At 40.7% G+C, this 20178-nt stretch overlaps 1 protein-coding gene across 2 annotated transcripts; it reads right to left on the reverse strand.

Moving 5' to 3' along the window:
- Window positions 1-4590: 4590 nt before the first annotated feature.
- Window positions 4591-9868, reverse strand: ZNF281 (zinc finger protein 281). Of its 2 annotated transcripts, none has more exons than XM_057530309.1 (2): window positions 9717-9868; window positions 4591-9598 (listed from the first exon to the last, which is right to left on the reverse strand). In XM_057530309.1, exon 2 carries the CDS (start codon window positions 9582-9584, stop codon window positions 6978-6980), a length of 2607 nt encoding a protein of 868 aa, XP_057386292.1. In that variant the 5' UTR covers window positions 9585-9598; window positions 9717-9868; the 3' UTR covers window positions 4591-6977. The 2 variants fall into 2 exon arrangements, with proteins under 2 accessions (XP_057386292.1, XP_057386281.1); XM_057530298.1 differs by having other exon boundaries at window positions 4591-9602.
- Window positions 9869-20178: the final 10310 nt, after the last annotated feature.

Genomic DNA, 20178 nt, shown 5'->3' on the forward strand with positions numbered 1-20178 from the left:
CAGTCTCCTCTAGAAATTTCCCCAAATCAGTTTAATTTTGTCTTCATAATGCACTCCTGTGTTTCACCAGCAGTAACCCAAAGGAACCTACATCAGTTCACCACTATTGCCAGTCTTCCAAACGGATCTCATTCAGACCTTTAAGGCCCTTTAATGACATGACCAGAGTAAACACACCCATTAATATTAATCTCCTCAGATCCCTTTTCCTTCTTTCCTTCTTTCCTTTACACAATAGTCCTTCCTTCGCTTTCAAAGACAAATCTGTCACAACAGTTCTAATAGTTTGTTTTGAACAAGTTACACTATGTTCAAGATTTATAGGTTTTTTTATATTCAAATAAATCTGGAACAAACTATGTTAAATCTAGTCATAACCTAATTGTTTTCCTTACTAAAAATTAAGCAGTGTAAAATGTTAGAGTGTAATTAATGCTTTCAGATTTTCTAAACTAAACCTTTAAGAGATCAACTAAATTACCAACATGAACACCTAGAAGAAAAATACACAGCTTACTATTCCAAATGTGACTGAGTATAGAAACACCTATGATATCTTAGTGGAGTTCATTAAAAAACAGACAAACAAAAAAACTAAACGTTTGTAACTTCTACGGGACTGTCTCCCAAATCCAGAGGAATAAAATTTCACAGTAACTTACCTTACGAACAACACAACCCTTAACATTAACCCGATTTTCAGACGTTCACTGAAGGTCTACTTATAGCAAAAGTGGAAAGTAGTACAAGATCAAGTTTTTTAATGTGATCACTTGCAGGCACTTTTGTTGTTTGGGCCACGAAGTAAGAGACGGCTCCGTCAGAAAGGATTTTTCCAGTCCCCACTCTCAGGGTCACGGCCGTCTACCACAGAGACCCACAAGGATACCCATTATCCTCTCAAAAAGAAGAAGCTCTCTTTCACATGTTTGTACTCGGCTCCCTTGTAGGAAGAGCCCAGTTTATGCACAACGAAACATAAAACAGTTATATTGCTGATCTTGTCATTCAATTTTGCAATCCACTCTTTAAAAAAAAAAAAACAATCTAAAATGTCACTTTCAGACTTAAAAATGTGCATCCCAAAAATCAAGATTAAAACTTTAGCTCCCAACTAAAACTTTTAACTTTCCAATAGACAATGCTTATAAAACAAGATCTTTATTTAAACTAGAAAGAACAGATGAGCCAGTCACAAGTTAAAATTAAACATTTTGCAATGCAAACCTTAAAAAATAATTAATTAGGGAGTTTCCAACTTTTTACAATCACACTTTTCCTTTGTCATAACCAAGTATGCCTTTATACACTGTAGTTGTTAATTTCGTTCTTTTTTTCTTTCTCTTTTTTTTTTGGTAGGTTGGGCACATAGATTCAGAGCTTTTGTTTTAATTCCTAAATTCTGTGCATATTCACTTAATCACATAAAACAGTAACTTTGACTTGAATCATTTTTATGAGTTATTTAAAATTCTCACCAACCAATGGAAGCTGTGTGATTGAGTTACTAAAGATATAATATATAAACACAAAGATTAGCCATCTTTTTCCTAGGTTGGGAATGTAAACAGAAGTTCACCACAGTTGTCTGTTAAGAGTTATTTATTAATTGTTCCACAATAGTCCTAAAGTTCATACCAAACCAAAGAACCAAAGGAAGTCTGAACTGAAAGAATGACAAAATAAGAACTGAGTTTTTCAATCACAGATTTCCTTTACCTTTCTGATCATTTAAACTCTCCAGGACCCCTGCCGATATTGGACTAAGTTTTATATTCCCTATTTTTCTTCAAAACCTATTCCTTTTCTTCTCCATTCTAAGATATCCCCACCTCTCTCCCTCAACACACAACCTCTGCCCACCACTCCAAAACAGGGAGCAAATTCTCTCCTTTGGAGTATAAGGTCCAAATCATTACATTTTTCTCTGGCTATTTATCTACATTTCCCAAGAGATACCTATTTCAACACAAAACATGCTTTATTTACAAGGCTTATCTTGCACAGTGTATTTCAACCCAGCTACTTACTCAGGCTACCTGAGGTATAGGCTTCATGTTATTAAGAACTCACAATTATTCCTTCTTGACAAAAAGGCTGTGGCCTTTCATTTTGGCCCATACTCTTATGGGGGAAGCTACTTCCGTGCAACTGAAGAACCACAGTAGTTGACTGTAGTTATTACGCGCTGTTAACACATTTCTTTGTTGATGGAAAAGAGTGAACTATTGTCAAGTCTAGCATCTCGATGGTACTTATCAGATGAGAAACTGACAAGAATTATAAATTCTATTCATTATTTGACCAGCTTATCATAAAACTCTATGGCTTTATGTAACCTGAACGTATTCCATGAACGCTAATTAAATAGCAGATAAAGAAATTTCAATATTAAAAATTAATATTTCATGCTTTTTAAGTTTAGGTATTGACTTTCTAAGTTATCTGTACAATAAAAGTTCAATGTTTAGGCAGCCTTCCAAAGCAAGGATTCTCAGCCTGGGGTCCACAAGTTAGGAATTTTGTATCAGGTTGAGGGGGGCTGGTTCTTGCGAGCATATACATGGGCTTCTTAATTTTCATGTGCAAATATATTTCTGCTAATGTATGGGGGTGGGGAAACATCCATTCCATCATCAGCTGCCCAAAGAGTCCATGACCCTAAAAAGGCAATGCAGCTCTTCCCTAGAGTGGGCCCAAAGGTCCGCGAAGAATTTAAATAGAATCTACTTAAGTTACACTCACATACTGTCATGACTTTTTTAAAAAGCAAAACAGGTACAAACAAAGCAGAAATAATTTTAAAAGTGCATGCCCTCTTTTCGGTAATAGTCTCTTTTAAAACTAACAGTAATCTCTAACAGAGGATTTTCTCTTGTTAGGTTTTTTTGATCAAGGGTAAGACAACAGAATTACCAGATGCTGTCTTCATGCTAATGTTCATTTTAATTAATAAGTTATTAAGGACATACAAAAACGTAACAAGTGGAACTAACACAACATTGTCGCTCAGAATCTATCAGAAACTCTTTGTCATCTCGTAGAAGGTACAAGCAGATTGGCAAACCACCCCAGACCTCTCCTCCTAAATACCAGGAGGGACGCTTAACGTTTGTGGACCATTACTGCGTAACCTTGTATAACATGATGCACGCATGGTACCAGAGCACTACTTACATCGCACCTCAAAAACGAACTCCTGTCCCTATGTGTCATAGAACACGCAAAGACCGCACAACTCTGAAAATGGTAGCCTTCAGAGGCAGTTCACTTTAAAAATGTAACTTCGAAGTTCGGAAGCTAATTCTTTTCTGAGGGATGTTTTCCAGTTCAGCAAGAACTTATGAATTTGGAAGCTAAGAACTGTGTGTGTCCTCACGAGGCCATATGGCTCAAACTGTCACCCAGTTCAGGCTTAAATGCTACTAATGACAGGTAACTACAAAATGAGAGATACCAAGGATGTACAGTAAGCTTTGCCCCTCTCATCTGATGAGGGTAATACAGAAAACTAAATTTGAGGTAGAAATATTTGTAAACTGTCTGCAACTTTTAAAAAACATTAAAAATCATACAGATTTTTTTTTCACATTTTTTGTTTTCATTATTGAATGAGATTACCTCCCAAATTACTAACAGGCAACTGCTAAATTATGGTAGCCCTTATCTTGAAATTACAGCAGCAAAATAGAAATTCAAAGCATAGTTTCCTACTTCATACCCTAATACCTTAGAAGTAAAAACCTTAATTTTAAAATTATCATATTCAGATATATATATAAATATATATTCAGATATATCATATTCAGATATATATATTCATTCCACACAAAGAAAAAAAAGGGTGGGGGTCAATAAACAAAATTAATGTTAGGGTTAATCTAGAACAGAGAAATAAGTCGTCTGTGCAGAGATATCAAGAGTTGGATTTCAATGCACAATCAGTGAGATTCTGCTTAGCACTCTTGTTCAAGAAAATGACTACATTTATGGAATAATCCTGGCAAAGAGAAAACAAATTTACTTTTCCTAATCATATGGGACCACGAGTAGATACTTCTCTACAGAGAAATCCATGTTTATGCTGAATACAAATAATTTATCACTTCTGTACATAGTATCACATATGAAAAAGGCAAAGCCTCGACCTATTCTACCCTTTGATATTTTTATTGATTTTTCAACGTTTGCAGCCACTAAATTTCAAAGCACAATTTTCTCATAGATTTTAAACAGACCTACAATTTTTCCCCTTTGTCTTTAAAACTTAACATATTTACTAAGTTTCAAACACCTTGTCTGCACCTTCAGTATTCCAAGTCTTGGCGCTCTCCTTCTAATATCTATACTTACATCCTTTTGAAACACTGTTAAACTTAGATTAAGCAAGTTTTTTTTTTCCCCTACTAAGAATGCTCGGGACCACTTTCATTTGTCATACTGTTATTTTATTACAACCTTTTGGAGTCAAAAAGGATACACCTAGAACCAAAAGAAACTGGAATCTAATTTAAAATGAAACCTCAATAAATAATCTCTCCGGAATAATATTTAGGATGGCTAACCCCATTTCAATAAAACATGTTCTGATTTCCATACTATTAAATTCCTATTCTTCCAGATAGTATGCCTCAAACTGAAGAAAATATTCAACCAATTTTCAAATATAATAAACCTAGAAACATGAAACACAACACACACACACGTGCACACACACACACACACACACACACAATTCCAGTCCCTAAACTGCAGGTTATACCACTGACATGAATATTTTATGAAATGTAGTTAACAGAAAAATCTGAAAAATGTGGCTGGATATTAAGTGATATCTCCTTTCTTCAATTTTGTGATTAACAGGTATTTTATTGGTAGTAAACTAGAGCAAACAATCAGAATAGTACATATGCAGTATTCAGTACACACAATAAAAGTTAAAGAAATTCAAAACCTGTATAAAACAAAACACTGGAGAAAAATCATACAGCTCAAGAGATACAGTGGTAAAGGTCCTCTCCATCCTTTGATTACAGCTTGTACTCTGTACCCAACAGAACTTACCGCGCTTAGCAAAATAAGAAATACATACTTTTTAGTACTGAGTGTATTTAAGAGGATTAAACACATTTTCTAAGGTCCTTGCAATGACAGTAAGTGACCCTTTAGCTGGTAGAGCAGACTTAAGGGAGGAAAGTGGGGAAAGGAAATTAACTAGTATGTTGTAACCATTTTAAATAATTTCTCATTTTCCAAACACTGCTTTCATAACAGAAGTGTTTTACACTTGCACAATATTAATTACTTTATTATACATGGAAGCCTGTGGTAGGCTGATTACACAATTAGACTGCAAACAACCAGTGGTACTTTTCTGACGTCAGAAGAGTACATAAGACTGAAACATCACCAAAAGTACATAAAAAACTCATCAGCATAAACATCAAAGTACATTAAAAATATAATCAGGAAAAAAATACAATTGCTAAAAAGTGGTTTAGAGCAGAGCCACTGTCTACCAGTGGCTTCAAATGGCAAATTAGCGTTCATAGCAAGTTTGGATGACTTTACAAGACCCCTGTACAATACTGACTAACGCACCCTTTTAAAATGTACATTACACAGGCTGCAATTTCACCAAGAGGTTCTGATGTCATTACTAAATAAGCCACTCTTACCCCTCACATCGGCTTTGTCACCGGTTGGAATTACCACCTTATTAATATCCACAGCTCTGAGCATGTGGGGCTTTATTATACATGGACATCTGTGTGGGTTCTGTTTTTAAAAAGGGGGAGGGTGGATGTTTATTCGACTGTTTGGATGCCGGAAGGCATAGGAAATGCATAACAAATTACCTATTGGAATGTGAATCATTCTAAAATTGAAACTGTCCAGATAGGGAGAAGAGGGAACAAGGAAGGCCCAGAACTCTGAGAAAGGACAGGTTAAGAACAAAAGTAACATAAAATAGCCCCAGAAGTGCGGGTGACGTGTAGTAAGAGACAGAGAACAATGTTTTTGGGCCACGTATAATAAATAACACACCCCCCAAATTTCAAAGCATTATGTAATTCCAACTTGGGTTCTAATACTGCAGCCAATCCACCACTCGGACTTCAACACTGTCCCCACCAGCTCCTGATGGGGTCACAGCCTTGTCACAGTCGGGATAAGGAGAGGGTGCCTTTTTCTTTTTTTTTTTTTTTTTCCTTTTATTAAAGCTATCATTCCAGGCTTTGATCAAAGATCCAAGAATATTTGTTCTACCAGGCTGGAATGAATGTGGTTTGGAAGTTCAGAGTACATTTAAAAGCTGCAACAAAATATAGGTAGCCAACATCTCAGAATTTTGGATCAGCCCAGATGGAGACGGCAATTTGAAATGTTTTCGATCCCTTATTTAAATGATGACACGTGTATCGTATCAGCCCAGATAGAGCAATTTGAAATGTTTTCGATCCCTTACTTAAGTGATGAAATGTATTATCATACTATCTGTAAATTGGATATTCCATTACAGTGATAACGTACAGAATTCCCATGCGTTATTACACTTTCCTGAGAGTAAAGCAATTAGAATAACCTTAATCCTAGCAACAAAGTTTTTTTTTTGTTTTTGTGTTTTTTTTTCTTTTGTTTTGTTTTTTTGTACGGTTTTTTTTTTTGTTTTTTTTGTTTTGTTTTTTTTGCATTTAAAACTTTTGGGCTATTCCCTGACCATCTATACATGTAAATTTGATTGCTAAACATTGTCACTTTGAATGTCAAACTATTTTAATCTATTGATTTGATTAAAAATCATAATACAAACAGAGCTAAAATCACACTAACAAAATAAACTAAATATGAAAAGTTGCATTGAAAGGGCATTACATTATTCTTAATAGGATCGTGTAGAAACATTCCAATGGCAGTGTTCTCAAAATAAAACAAAATTACATTAGAAGACCTCCAGCCTGGTCACTCTTGGGACCTTACCTGTAACTCTGGCTGGTGGGGGTCTTTCCTCTGGTACTACATGGCTCACTAACATCAGACATCATGTTTGTATACCCTGAGAAATCTGACACTGAAGTCCTTGCTCTATGGTCCACTTCTCCATTAGAGTTCGTGATAAAGGTCATTGGCACCCTGCTGCCCGACTTGAACTGAGAACCGAACGCTTGTGCAAAGTTCTCAATCTGGTACGTTGTTCTGGGCTCTACGTCCTTCTGAGGATCCATCTGGCCAGCTAACTCCTGAGATGGGATCTGAAAGCTCGTTGAGGACTCTAAGTTTTTCTGTTGTTCCTTCTGGCTAGTCAGTTTCTGAGATGAGGACTGGAAGGCTGATGAAGTCTCTAGATTCTTCTGAGAATCTATCAGGTCATCCAGCTCCTGGGAAGGGGTCAACTGCTGATGTGTGGCATCCAAAGCAGACAAATAAAGACCTGGCTGAGACCCAAACAACATCCCAAAAGGAGGCTTTGGCAACGAAGATGGCAACACTGAGGTAACAGACTGGCCGAAACCACACTCCAAAGGAGATGTAGTGTATATCTGTTTTTCTGGAAATAAAGTGTGGTTGTGGAGAGGTGAAGACAGACTGACAAATTGGAAACCGTGTCCCAGAGTAAAACCTGCATTCGTGGATTTTTCGAAAGCCTGTTGGAGGTATTTGGAGTATTCTTGCAACATGCTTGCCTTGTCATTTGAAGCAGTCTGGGTGCCCGGGCTCAAATTTTCTTCTTGAACCAGTTCTGAGTGTTCTGAGGCGTGCAGATCCACTCGTGGTTCTGTTATGTTGAAAGGATCCTCCTTCTGGCTCTCGGACTTGTTGGAGTACTGATCCAAAATACTTTGTAAAACCTCGTCAGGAATTCCCGACTTGTCATGACAAGACTTAATTTCCGCATTCAGGGCCGAGGAGTCAATAAGGGACAACGGGGCCTCATTGTCCAAAACACCGACGCCCGCCGACTGAATGACGGACTGCTGGGAGACCATGTGTCCCACGTTCACGGAAAAGGCACTGTTGCTGCTGGCGGTGGGTAGGTATCTTCTTTTCTTTGAGAACTGCATGGCATCGTCATAATTACTGCTTATTTGACCTTGTTTGCCACTTGTACTTTGGAGGAGACTAATGGTCTCCACGCTACTGTTTGACACGATGCCAAGGGAGCCACTCGGTTTCCCAGACAAGGACTTCTGTCCAACTATGTCTGGTAACGGTGACACAAAGTTCAGGTAGTTTTTATCCATGCTCTTCCGGCTTCCTTTCTTAAAGATCAATTTTGGCACCCTCTTCTGGAGTTCCTCTATGCCAGCGCCGATGATGCCCCCACTGGAAGACACAGTAGGCATTTCTACTGAGTAACTCTGCATGTTTATGCTGTTTGACATATGGGATTCATTTGCTTTCCCAGTCTTGGGCTCCTTGTTTTCAACAGCTATGCTTCTCGACTTCGCTTTTCTCCTTGAAGAACTTGTACTTCCCTGAGACAACACAGCCAGGTTACCTATGTTGCTATGGTTGCTGGATGACCCAGGCTCTGCACTGGGTGCCCCCTTCGCCAGGGCTTCGCCGCACGTGCGCCTGTGCTTCAACAGTCTATCAGTCCTTGAGAAATACTGCTGGCAAGTGTCACATTTGTATGGCTTTTCTCCACTGTGCGTCCGCTTGTGTCTCTCCATATGGTACTTCTGGATGAACTTCATGCTGCACTGATCGCACCCGAAGGGCTTCTCCCGGCTGTGGATCTTCTCGTGCCTCTGCAGCAGGTACTTCTGGATGAAGCCCATGCTGCACTGGCTGCACTGGAAGGGCCGCTCGCCGGTGTGGATGAGGACGTGCCTCCGCAGGTGGTAGGAGCTGCGGAAAGCGGCGCTGCAGTGGTCGCAGATGTGAGGTTTCTGGCTTGGGGACAGGACGGCGCCTTCTCCGTCTCCCGCCAGCGACGGCTTGGAAGATGCGCCCGGCTTCCTCTTGGCTTTGATTCCCTGAGATTCTGGCTTTGGCCTCTTGGCCTTCTTGACGCTCGCGTCCGGCTTGGGCTCCTCGGGGCCGCGGGGGTCGTCAGTCCGGCCGAGCAGCACGTCGCGGGGGTGCGGGGCGGGCGGCGGCGGGTGCAGGACGCTCAGGTCCTGGATGACGCCCGGGCAGCCCGCGTCCCCGGCGCCCAGCCCCGGCGCCCGCTCGTCGGCCCCCGCGAACAGCCCCCCGTAGTGGGGGTGGGGGGCGCCCGGCGGCTCCTCGGGGTCTGCCGGCTTCTCCTGCTTGATGCTGACCAGCGACTGAAGGAAGCCCCAGGAGGTCCTCTGCGCCGGGAAGGCCGCGCCGGGCGCCGCCGGCTCCTTCTTGAAAGTCACGTCCGGGGCGGGCGCCGGGGGGGGCTCGGCGGCCGGGGCCGCGGCCGGGGCGGCGGCCAGCACGCACTGCGGGGGAGGGGCGGCCGCGCCCGCCGGCCGCGCGAAGCTGGCGACCGGGGGCAGCCGGTGGTTGAACATCACCATGCCCGGCGGGAAGCTAGGCTCCATCTCCGCCCGCCCGCCGCTACCCGCGCCGCCGCCGCCGCCGCTCAGGAACGCGCTGCCGACTTTCATGCCCCGGAGCAGGCCTGGCTGAGGAGAGGAAGGAGGAGTGGGCCGGCCGCCGGCCGCGGCGCCCCCGCCCGCCCCCGCCCGCGCCCCCGGCCCGCGCCCGCCCGCCCACCGCCGCCCGCGCCCCACACTTACGGGTCCCGCCGCCGCCGCCGCCGCCTCCGGTTAATAAAAATAACGCCGTCCTCTCCACAATGGAATTAAAAGCCTGCGCGGCACTGCGCAGCCGCGGCGCGGGGCCTGCCGGGAGCTCGGCGACCCGGCCCCAGGGCCGCCGCGCCGGCCAGCGCGCCTGCGCAGCGGCTTCCGCCCGGCCGCCTGTCAATCACTCGGGTGGTTGGGCGGAGGGAGCCCCCGGGAGGGGAGGCCCCGGGCGGCCAGACGCGATTGGTGGGCCGCGCGCCGGGCGTCGGGGGGCGGGGCCCGGGGCGGGCTGCTGCGCGGCGGCGGAGAAAGGCCGGAGGGAGGGGATGCTGCGGGGCTGCAGGGTGGGCGGGGCGGGCCCGGGCCTGGCCGGCCCGGCCCTCTCGGCTTTGCGGCTTGCAGGCCGGGTGTTGCAGCCGAATCCAGCCCCGGACGGGGGAGGCTTGGGGCGTTGTGGGTTCTGCCTGTGTGCCCTGAACCTCCAGTGCTCAGCATCTACTGGGACAGATTGCTTCCGGTACCCCTCCTTGTCTGTCACACACTTTAATAATGGGCGCTTATCCTCTGCATTTGTGGGAGGGGCCTGCTTTGAAACCGCAGCAGAGGTACCGTTGCAAAAAAAAGGTTGTCTTACTGCCAACCTACCTGAAGGCTACTGAAAGAGGAAGCCGCGTGTAGTCCAGGTGCGGCAGCCCTGTAAAACACGCCCACACGCATACTTCATCATCATCAGATGTTCTTTAAATGCCCACAGGCCTTCTCAGTCCGGCTAATGAGTCCGCTGGTCCTGTTCTATTGCTGCCTGGCCCTCTATGTTATTTATGAAAAATCGACTGCCAGGCCCTTGTAAGAGCTCTACTCAGATCCACTCTGCCCTCCCCAGTACAGAATACTGAGAAACAGAGGCAAAATCACTAATTGTTCTCTTAAGGAAAATTACAAAGTAAAATCTTGAAATCAAAGAGCAACAAAAATCAAACAAATATTTATTCAGTGCCTAATGTACACACAAGGCAACCACTGTCATGTTAAGCGAAAATCTAAACCAGCAGCTTTCCTAACCAAGAGTGTATGTAAAGCACAGGATTATTTTTCTAAAAAGAACCAGCACTAAGACAATAATTTCTTTCCATGGTACGTTTTCATAATGAAATTACAAGTCATTTGTCTCACAATATTTCTAGCCAAATAACTTCTCATAGTTAAATAATAAATGACTTCTCTGAGAAATTTTGCAACTGGAATCATAAAGATTATTAACTAATCCTTATGGGCCTCTCTGAGCCTGCGCAAAAACTTAAAAGACACTATGTAATTAGTATTTTGAGACAAGAAATTTAGTATTTTTCTAACTCCATGCAACTACATAGAAGTATTCTGCCACTTAAACTGTGAAACTCTAATACTATCAAGTATATTTCAGTGTTAAAAGACTGAAAACTCAAAAACTTAAGGCAGTAGTAAAATATTAGTCAATGCCTATGAGAAATGAGGCTGTCCCTTTGCTCAGGGTGGCAGTGTTTAATGGTAAGCTGGGATGCATATAAGCTAGTCCAAGCATGAAGGGCAGCAGGACACTCATGAAAAACCAACTTTGTTCCTCAGTTATCAAGATAAGAAACCTGTCATTTCTCTCATTCACTCTGTCAGCCTTGAGATACTCCAAGCAGACTTACCTCTGTGTTGTACACCCCATACATCAGGAAGATGAAGAGACCCTGTAAAATAAAATGGAGGGAAAAAGCTGTTAACGCTAATCATTTCAGCAGTAGGAATACCTGAAATAAACTTTCCTAGGAACAGACAAAAGAAGACACACTTCATCAAGGTCAATTTATTTTTCTATTTTTCAATGTTAGAAGCTGTACCTTGAGCATTTATAACATACCAGCACATCACTTATAGTGCTTGTGCTATTCACTTCTTTAGAAATAAAAAAATAAAAATACCATCCCAGTTACATAGAATATTAATTAGAAAAATGAATATGCCAGTCTCTGAAAGATAGCTGGGTAATGAAACAAACTCAGAAAATGTCATCAAAGGAATCAGAGAAATAGCACTAAACATCAGTATTTATAAGCAAAGTTTTAGACTACAGCAAGTAGGAAAAATTTGTTACAGTCTTCAACAGGGTAGAAAAAATTTTTTAATATTAAAGTATAAAAGAGCTAAAAGGATAAACTTAGGGTAATAAGTGTGAATAGTTTTTAAATAATATTTAAAATGCCAGTTCAAGTTAAGATAAAATGTCACATTATCAGCTGTTGTGAAACTGCACGCGTTTTTATTGTTTGCTATGTATAATAAAGTTCCAAATATCTACTATTTACTAGTTCTTAGCATTAGAAAATACTTAATTGTAAAATATAAATTAAATCTCTCTCGTAAATCTAAAATCTTAAATTTTTAAAATAAATAAAACTGTTATGATTTAAGCTTAGTAGAGATAATAGGGAACAAGAAATTTCCCATGTGTTTTTGTCTTACAGAGAAAGAAAACTCTATACTGTACTAGTCTTGTTAGGTACTAATAAACCAAATATTAAATAGGGGTCTGGACTAAAATCTGGACATGATTCAAATAGTTAAGTAATATGGCATTTTCAAAAGGAAAATATTACAGGAAAATTTAAATATTTGTTTTACCTCTGAATACTTACACATTACAGATTATGGAAAACATCCTAGAGCAAGGAAACCGAATAAAACAGAAATGAGTTTTGTTCTTGTTAGTTTCTTTTTTAACAGACTTTATTTTTTAAGAACAACTTCAGATTTACAGAAAAATTGAGACGATAGTACTGAGGGTTTGCATATATCTGCACCCAGATTCCTTTATTATCAACATTTTACAATAGTATGGTATGTTTTTTATAATTAATCTTATTAGTTTTCAATACTCCTATCTATGTAATTTCAGAAACTAAAACTATTGTAGTACATGTATTTGTATTAGTAAGAAAGACATAGTTTTGAACAATCAGAAATTTCCATGTGGGTCATAAACTTTTAAAAGTTTAATGACAGAGTTTTTCACTGTGTATATATGATTTTCCAAAGCTCAGTATCGACACGCAATCCCATCTTTCAGGTTGCCTTTGTCAAGATCTACAGAGTGCAGAGTGAATTCAAGCTGCTTAGATAATACTCATTCTCTAGGCTGTTTGCCCATATTCTAGATCATTCAAGAAAAATATATATACTTCTTTCTCTGATTTATGAAAAAGACTAGAAGATAATTGACAGTCCTCCTTCCCTTAGTAATTGCTAATTCTTATTTCATATTGTGTTATATACATATAAAATTAAGTCATTCAAACTTTAATTCTATTTGTGAGATAGGAGTATTTTGCTTTGTGCAATAGATGAGGTGTTTTTTTTTTAGAATTTAACATTAACACTTTATTATATTTGCTTAATTGCCTATTTATCAATCTGTCCATTCCTCTATCACCCATCAACCCATCTTACTTTTTGGTGCATTTCACAAGTAAGTTGCAGAAATCAGTACACTTTTCCTAAACTCAATATTGTTTACGGTAATAGATGAGTTCTTGATAAATACGGTTTCCTGAATATTGAACAATATGCACTGTGATTTCTGTACGTTAAAAATTCAGCTGTTTGCATGAATCTATATGATGCTTTGAAAAATCAGAGAGCCGCTCTATAATGTGTATAATCACTCCTATAATTTATCTATCCTGTAAATTCAATTTTCTCCAAGAGAAAAGAGTAAAAAAAAAAAATCACATTTTCCCCCATGTCTTGGTAAAGTGAGGAGAATATTTGTATTTACTGCACTTCCGTGTTCTTGTTACACATTTTAAATTTTAATACACTTAATCCTTAAAGTAATGTAAAATGATCAACAACAAAAATCTCCCTGTTAAAAAAAGGATTTAGACTAAAAAGGAATTTTAAATAAAGGCAGCTTTGGTCTCAAAAGTTCTTTCTCTTTCTCCTTTTTCTTCAACAGAAGCACTGAAGAGGATGATTGAGCAAACCCCCAAATGATGACTTCCCAAGACCCCGAAAGAGTCTGAAACTCCAAGTCACTCCAAGGAACGTCTGCCTTTCTTTCTCCTGGGCTATCCACCTGATACCACCACAACCAGTTGAAAGGTCAGACATTAGGAATGATAATTATTAATTTAATTGCATGCTTCACACATGATGCCTTTTCCCCCCACTGATGTTACCAGCTGTTGACAGTTGTGATAGTTTAGACCTAACTCTGCAGAGCTTCAGAAACCCTTCACTACTGGATACACATCCCATTTCCTCTATTTCCCAACGAGAAAAATCAAATCAGAAACAGCGAAACATAAAAATCTTAAGCCATAACTATGAGCCACTTTTTAATCCCTGCAGAGAATACCTTTAAGAACAGCTGGAAGGAACCAACTGCCAAACTTCAACTGGCACTGAGGTTTCTGGAACTCCTTATACCAACATTCTGTCCTACCAAAGAGTGAATATTGAAGTATGCGACATCTCTGAAATGAATGATCCCTCACGTCTGTTAGGAAGTTTCTGCGATTCCATCCATAAACATACCCATCCGTCATGTATTTGGAGTTTTTATCTATAGAGGTACCAATTTCTCAATATTTTAGTCCTGGTAAAAATAACACTAATTGGGCAGGAATCTCCCAAGGGTGGCTGGATTCCTGTAGCATGTGTGTGTTTCATGGGCAAGAGCCAGGACTAGGGAAAGAACACCAGGGTGTTACATTTAACACTGTACAGGAGTTAAAAATAGAAACTTAAGGGAAGGGGGCGGGAATCTTCCTTTATTTCTTTATTCTCATTTATCTATGAAACATTCAAAACTGAGGCAGCTTTGTAAATACTTTCATTGTTACAGAAGTCCACGGAACAGTATCTGCCAGCGGATTCAAGGGCCAACATCTAAGCTGTTATTTTTATATTGATTGGCCTGAGCTTTCATAGGGCACTTCGTGACTGCAACAAAATAATCTTCTTTTAAGTGCTGATATGTTCTTTCCTGGCAATACAAAGAACAGGAAAGATGCCACCATACACAGTACATTACCTACTCAGGAATCTGAATAAGATTAACAATGCTAATATATGTATAGCCCCCTCAAAGCACTTCATTTACATAATTCCGTTTGTTCCTCACTACAATACTGCCAAGTAGGCGACATGCGTATTATTAGCTTTATTTTAGATATGGGGATTTGGAGGCTTGCTCAAAGTGCCACGATGCTGACAGGTTGGCAGAGCCAAGGACTTATGTTCCCACACGATGCTTTTTCACACACACTGCCTTCAATAGACCCTTTCATAACTTAAGTCACCAGCTTCAAGATAATGCAATTGGTAAGATCTTTGAAAGCTGAGGTTTGTCGAAAGCATTTTGCAGTTTGATTAGCTCAAGGTCAGGGATTCGGTATCCGGTAATAACCCTGCTCCTCTGCCAGTCTAAGAGGGCCTGGCGAGTGCAGCAGGAAATCGGCTTCACAACAGAGATTCTCAGTTGCTATGTGCCAGGCTCTGTCTTTTGTACTTTCCTACCAAATTCTCATTCAATGATGTATACTTGCTAGTTGCCGGGAAACATATCTTTTCCCATCAAAAGGCTGCTAGGTAACCGCATAGTCAAACATCCTTATCATTATCAGCATCTACTGAACTTCTTTGAATGTATGGCCCTAAGCTGTGTGCTTTTATTTATTTATAAATCACGCTCCAACCTACCTGCTATAAACAATTCCTGTTTGGGGGGCAAAATCCCAAAGAAACAAAGCATCAGTGGCCAATGGCATGTATGCCCCAGGTTGCTCCTGGCAGCACTGGTTGAGGTGGCAAAGACCTGGAAACAACTGCAGGCCCTTCAAACCAGGAATAGCTGAATAAATTGTGGTATCTTCAGCCCCTATGTTATTAGGTAGCCGAAAGAGTGAGTTAGAGCTATGTTTATTAGCCTGGAGAGAGTCCCATGCATTGTTAAATGAGAAAAGGAAGAGGAAAAGACCCGTGCATTATATATTCTCATTTTTGCCAAAAGGACGGCAAAACCTTCCCTTCCTCCTCCCCAAATATAACTGATTAAACAGGAGAAAAGGGTGGAAAGATTCACACCAAACCTTTGTCCCTGGTTTCCTAGGGGGAAGGATGGGAGGGAGAAGACGTAAGTCAGAAACAGGGGGTACAGAAACTAAGTAGAAAAGCAGGCATGACTTTGTCAACAGAAGAGGTGAAATGTAAAATTCTACAGAGCATATTGCCATAAATATAGCAAACAGAATCTGCACCTGGATTAGGATCTAAATATAAGATGAACAAATAAAATATTGATTTGAGGTTAAGACTGTGAGGGTTTTATTTTAATATAAAGATGACAGTAAATTTGAACCAACAACATGTAAGTGGGTTTATTTAAAGTGAATTTATGTTAAAATGGGTTTATATTTTTAAAGTAAATGCATATTCATTGTGATTAATAGACTAAAAGAAACATAAGCAGTTTAAACAGTAGAACAAATACTTCGTTTTGCCAGGGAAAGAGGGTGGATTGTGCGTGGAAGGGGAGCTAGCATCTATTAAGGAATGGCCTCTTTTGTGTTATGCATTTGATTTGATGCTGTTCTCAAGATCTGGTTCTTGAAGGAGTAGGAAGGGTGATCAGGGAGATGGCTGGAAGAGAGAGTCTGGGTGAGAGACGGAAAAGCCCAGCTTGGTGAGAGCATAGAGCTCTCCAGGGGACCTGCCTCAGTTCACAGTTGCTAGACCAAGAGGTTTTCAACTGAGAAGGGAAACTGATGAAACCATAGAGTGGACAGGACCAGCTCATGAACGGCCCTGTAAGTCATGCCAAGGAATTCAGCCACTCTTCTCTCTTCTCTAGGAAAGGGGGATCCTTAAAGATTGTGAATCAGGAAAGTGATATCATGAGTTTTCTGTTTTGTTTTGTTTTCAAGTAACGCTAGAAGCAATAAAGGAGATGGGTTGAAGCAGCACAGAGTACAGGCAGGGCAACCAGTTAGGAGGTAAGAGAACCAAGACAAAGGAAATGGTTATGAGGATTCAGAGATGCTTAAGAGGTACCATCAAACGGACATGGTTGTTGACTGCACATGGAGGGTACAGGGGCGAGCTGAGTTACAGATGATTCTTGGATTTCTGGCTTTGGGGATGGGGCGGGGGGTTACCATTTCCTAAGATAGAGAATTAAATGGAAAAAAATGCATGTTTGTTGGGGAAAATCGTAAATTTATTATTTTATTTTATTTATTTTTGGCTGCGTTGGGTCTTTGTTGCTGCGCACAGGCTTTCTCTAGTTGCGGCGAGCGGGGGCTACTCCTCGTTGCGGTGCGCGGGCTTCTCATTGCGGTGGCTTCTCTTGTTGCGGAGCACGGGCTCTAGGCGCGCAGGCTTCAGTAGTTGTGGCTCACGGGCTTAGTTGCTCCGCGGCATGTGGGATCTTCCCGGACCAGGGCTCAAACCCGTATCCTCTAGCATTGGCAGGCAGATTCTTAACCTCTGCGCCACCAGGGAAGCCCAAATTTATTATTTTATATATGTTGAATGCGAGTGTGGTCTGGTGAGTGATTGGACACAGAAGTTTGAGCCTTAGGAAGGATACCTGGGATAGAGATATGGATTCGGGGGTCATCAGAGTATAGGTGGAAACTGAAACCATCAACTAGGTAAATATGTTAGCGTGTAAATAGAGGTGATGGCTTTGGACAGGGTTCTGGGAAATGTCATCTCTGCTCTAGAGATGAGCAGAAAGAAAAGAACCAATGATAAACAACAAGGTCCTGCTGTTTGGCACAGGAAACTGTATTCAATATCCTGCGATAAACCACAATGGAAAAGAACATGCATATATGCATAACTGAGTCACTTTGCTGTACAGCAGAAATTAAACACAACATTGTAAATCAACTATACTTCAATAAAATTAAAAAAAAAAAAGAAAAATAAAAGAACCAATGAAGGAGGAGTCAGGTTAAAAGAGGGCGTTTTCATGGAAGCGAAGGGAAGCGAGTTTCAAGAAGAAAGAAACGATTAGCAGCAAACATAGGTTAAAGGATTCCAGTCCTAGCCCTGCCACTTACTAGCTGTCTGAGGTCAGGCAAAGTACTAAACATCTCTGTCCCTCACTTTCATCTTGTGTAAAAGGCACAGAATCCTTGTACCTGTCTCATCGGATTGTTACAGGAATTAAATGGGTTAAGAGTGTTTGTAAAGTGCTTACAACAGATCCTGGCATGAGGTAATTGCTGTTGAGTGCTTGATCAATTGTCACAGTAAGATCAAATAAGAGGCCCCAAAATGCCCCTGGACTTGGGAGTTATTACTCATTCCACTTAATATTTGTGTCCCTAGTGTATGTCAGGCACTGAGGACATAGTCATGAACAAAACATTGAACTTGCCCTTGATGGAACTCATACTCTGGTGAAGAGCATTTATTGGATGCAGACTGTGTGTGCTGTTCTCATCACCTGACAAGCATTACCCTCTCATTCCTCACAGTTACCCTATGATGCGGGTACCATGATTATCCCCATTTTACAGATAAGAACACTGAGTAGCACAGGGGTGGGGGGCTCAGCAAAGTCCCAGTGGCAGAAGCAGGCTTTGAACTGAGCTGGGCCGGCTCCGGAGAACACCTCTTAACCTCTACATGTGTCCTCTCCAGGTGGCTGCTGGTGACCTCAGAAACAGTGGCTGTAGAAGCATGGGGATGGGGATGGGGGTGGCAGAATATACAGACTGCAGTTAAGTTGACCATTGAATGACACCTCGTTAACCGAGAGAGAGATTGAAAGTATTTCCACAGAGAAGCAAACTAAGAGATTGAAAGTATTTCCACAGAGAAGCAAACTAAGAGATTGAAAGTATTTCCACAGAGAAGCAAACTAAGAGATTGAAAGTATTTCCACAGAGAAGCAAACTGACAAAGTCCAAGCTTGTGGGTTTGTGGTGAATATATTTTGCTTGCATGATAGAGTAAGAAATGCTAAAGTGTGGAATAGTAAGCCTGTCCTTTGCTCAAGTCTGTCTCAAATATCTGTTTCCACTATTCCTTTGCAATGAGCTGGAGGGGCACAAGACTAAGGTGTCTAGTGAATGCCTGAAGGGCATATATTTGGTCCTATTTATTGAAGCAAGTTCAGTATAATTGAAATATATATTATATTATATTATATATATATGAATTCATATATATATGAATTATATATTATATTCAGTATAATTGAAAGATCCACATGTGGCAGAATCTCATGCTATTACAAAAATCAAAGAAGATGAAATGTATTCTCCACCAAATTTGAGATCACTAAAGATTGCAGAGGAGAGATCAGAATTTTTGGGTCGATGTAAAAACATCTAAACAGTAGTCTCGCCTTTTCTTGCTCTGGTTCTGAATAAGTAGGTCTCAGGAATCTGCATGGTTAGCACACATCCCATTTGTTCTGATGCATAATCAACTTTAAGAATTCATTCCAGCTCCACCGTGCACTAGCTCTGTGACCTAGAGCAAATTACTCCATCTCTCTGTGCTTCAATTACCTCATTATAAATGGCGATAATAATAGTACCTACCTCGGAGATTTGTTGGGAGAATCAAATGAGCTAAATTTTTAGCACACACCTGGCTCAAAATAAGCATTGTGTACATGTTTGTTATGTACAATAAACAAATCACTGTTTTTTTTAGGTATAGTTGATTTACAATATATTAGTTTTAGATGTACAACATAGTGATTCAAAATTTTAGAGATATACTCCATTTATAGTTATTGTAAAATATTGGTATATTCCCTGTGCTGTAAAATACATCCTTGTACCTTATTTTATACATAGTAGTTTGTATTTTAAGGGATAATCAGCAAATATAAGAGTCTGTTTAACTTTAAGGAGGTTGGAGTTTGCCTTATTTGAAGACAGAATGAATTCTGTCTTGTGACGATTTTCAGGTGGTGTAACCAAAAGGCTATAGGGAGTAAACAAATTAGGAAGAATTTCAGGACAGAATGTAAAGAATTTTGGCAACAAAAATTTTCTTCTGAAGCTTTTTTGAAGTTAAGATGATTGGCCAGATATGCTCTAAGGCTTGCATTATATGAGGGTTAGCATTTTACAGCTCTATGCTACAAGGACTTCAAAATATAGTTTAAATATTATATGAGTCAGGACCCTTTTGGTTGCAAATGACAGAAACCCAACTCAAACCAGATGAAGCACATAAAATAAGAGGAGATTTATTGAAAGGATACTGGGGTAGCTATCAGAATGGAATAAATGGTTGAATAATTAAATCTCAGAATGGCAAAAAGAGGGATGTAAAGCCTTCTCTGCCTGTTTCTCGACCACCCTCCCAGATCCTTTTCCTCTGGTGGGAGATGTTGTGCCCCATAGGTCCAGGCTCTCATTCTTGTGGCTCTATAGACAACAGCAAAAATGGC

Source organism: Balaenoptera acutorostrata, chromosome 1, assembly GCF_949987535.1.
Source record: "Balaenoptera acutorostrata chromosome 1, mBalAcu1.1, whole genome shotgun sequence".
NCBI lineage: Eukaryota > Metazoa > Chordata > Mammalia > Artiodactyla > Balaenopteridae > Balaenoptera > Balaenoptera acutorostrata.

What these genes read in the sequence shown, in the direction of transcription:
- ZNF281 (XM_057530309.1), bottom strand. Translation starts at nt 9,584, where the DNA reads ATGAAAGTCGGCAGCGCGTTCCTGAGCGGCGGCGGCGGCGGCGCGGGT.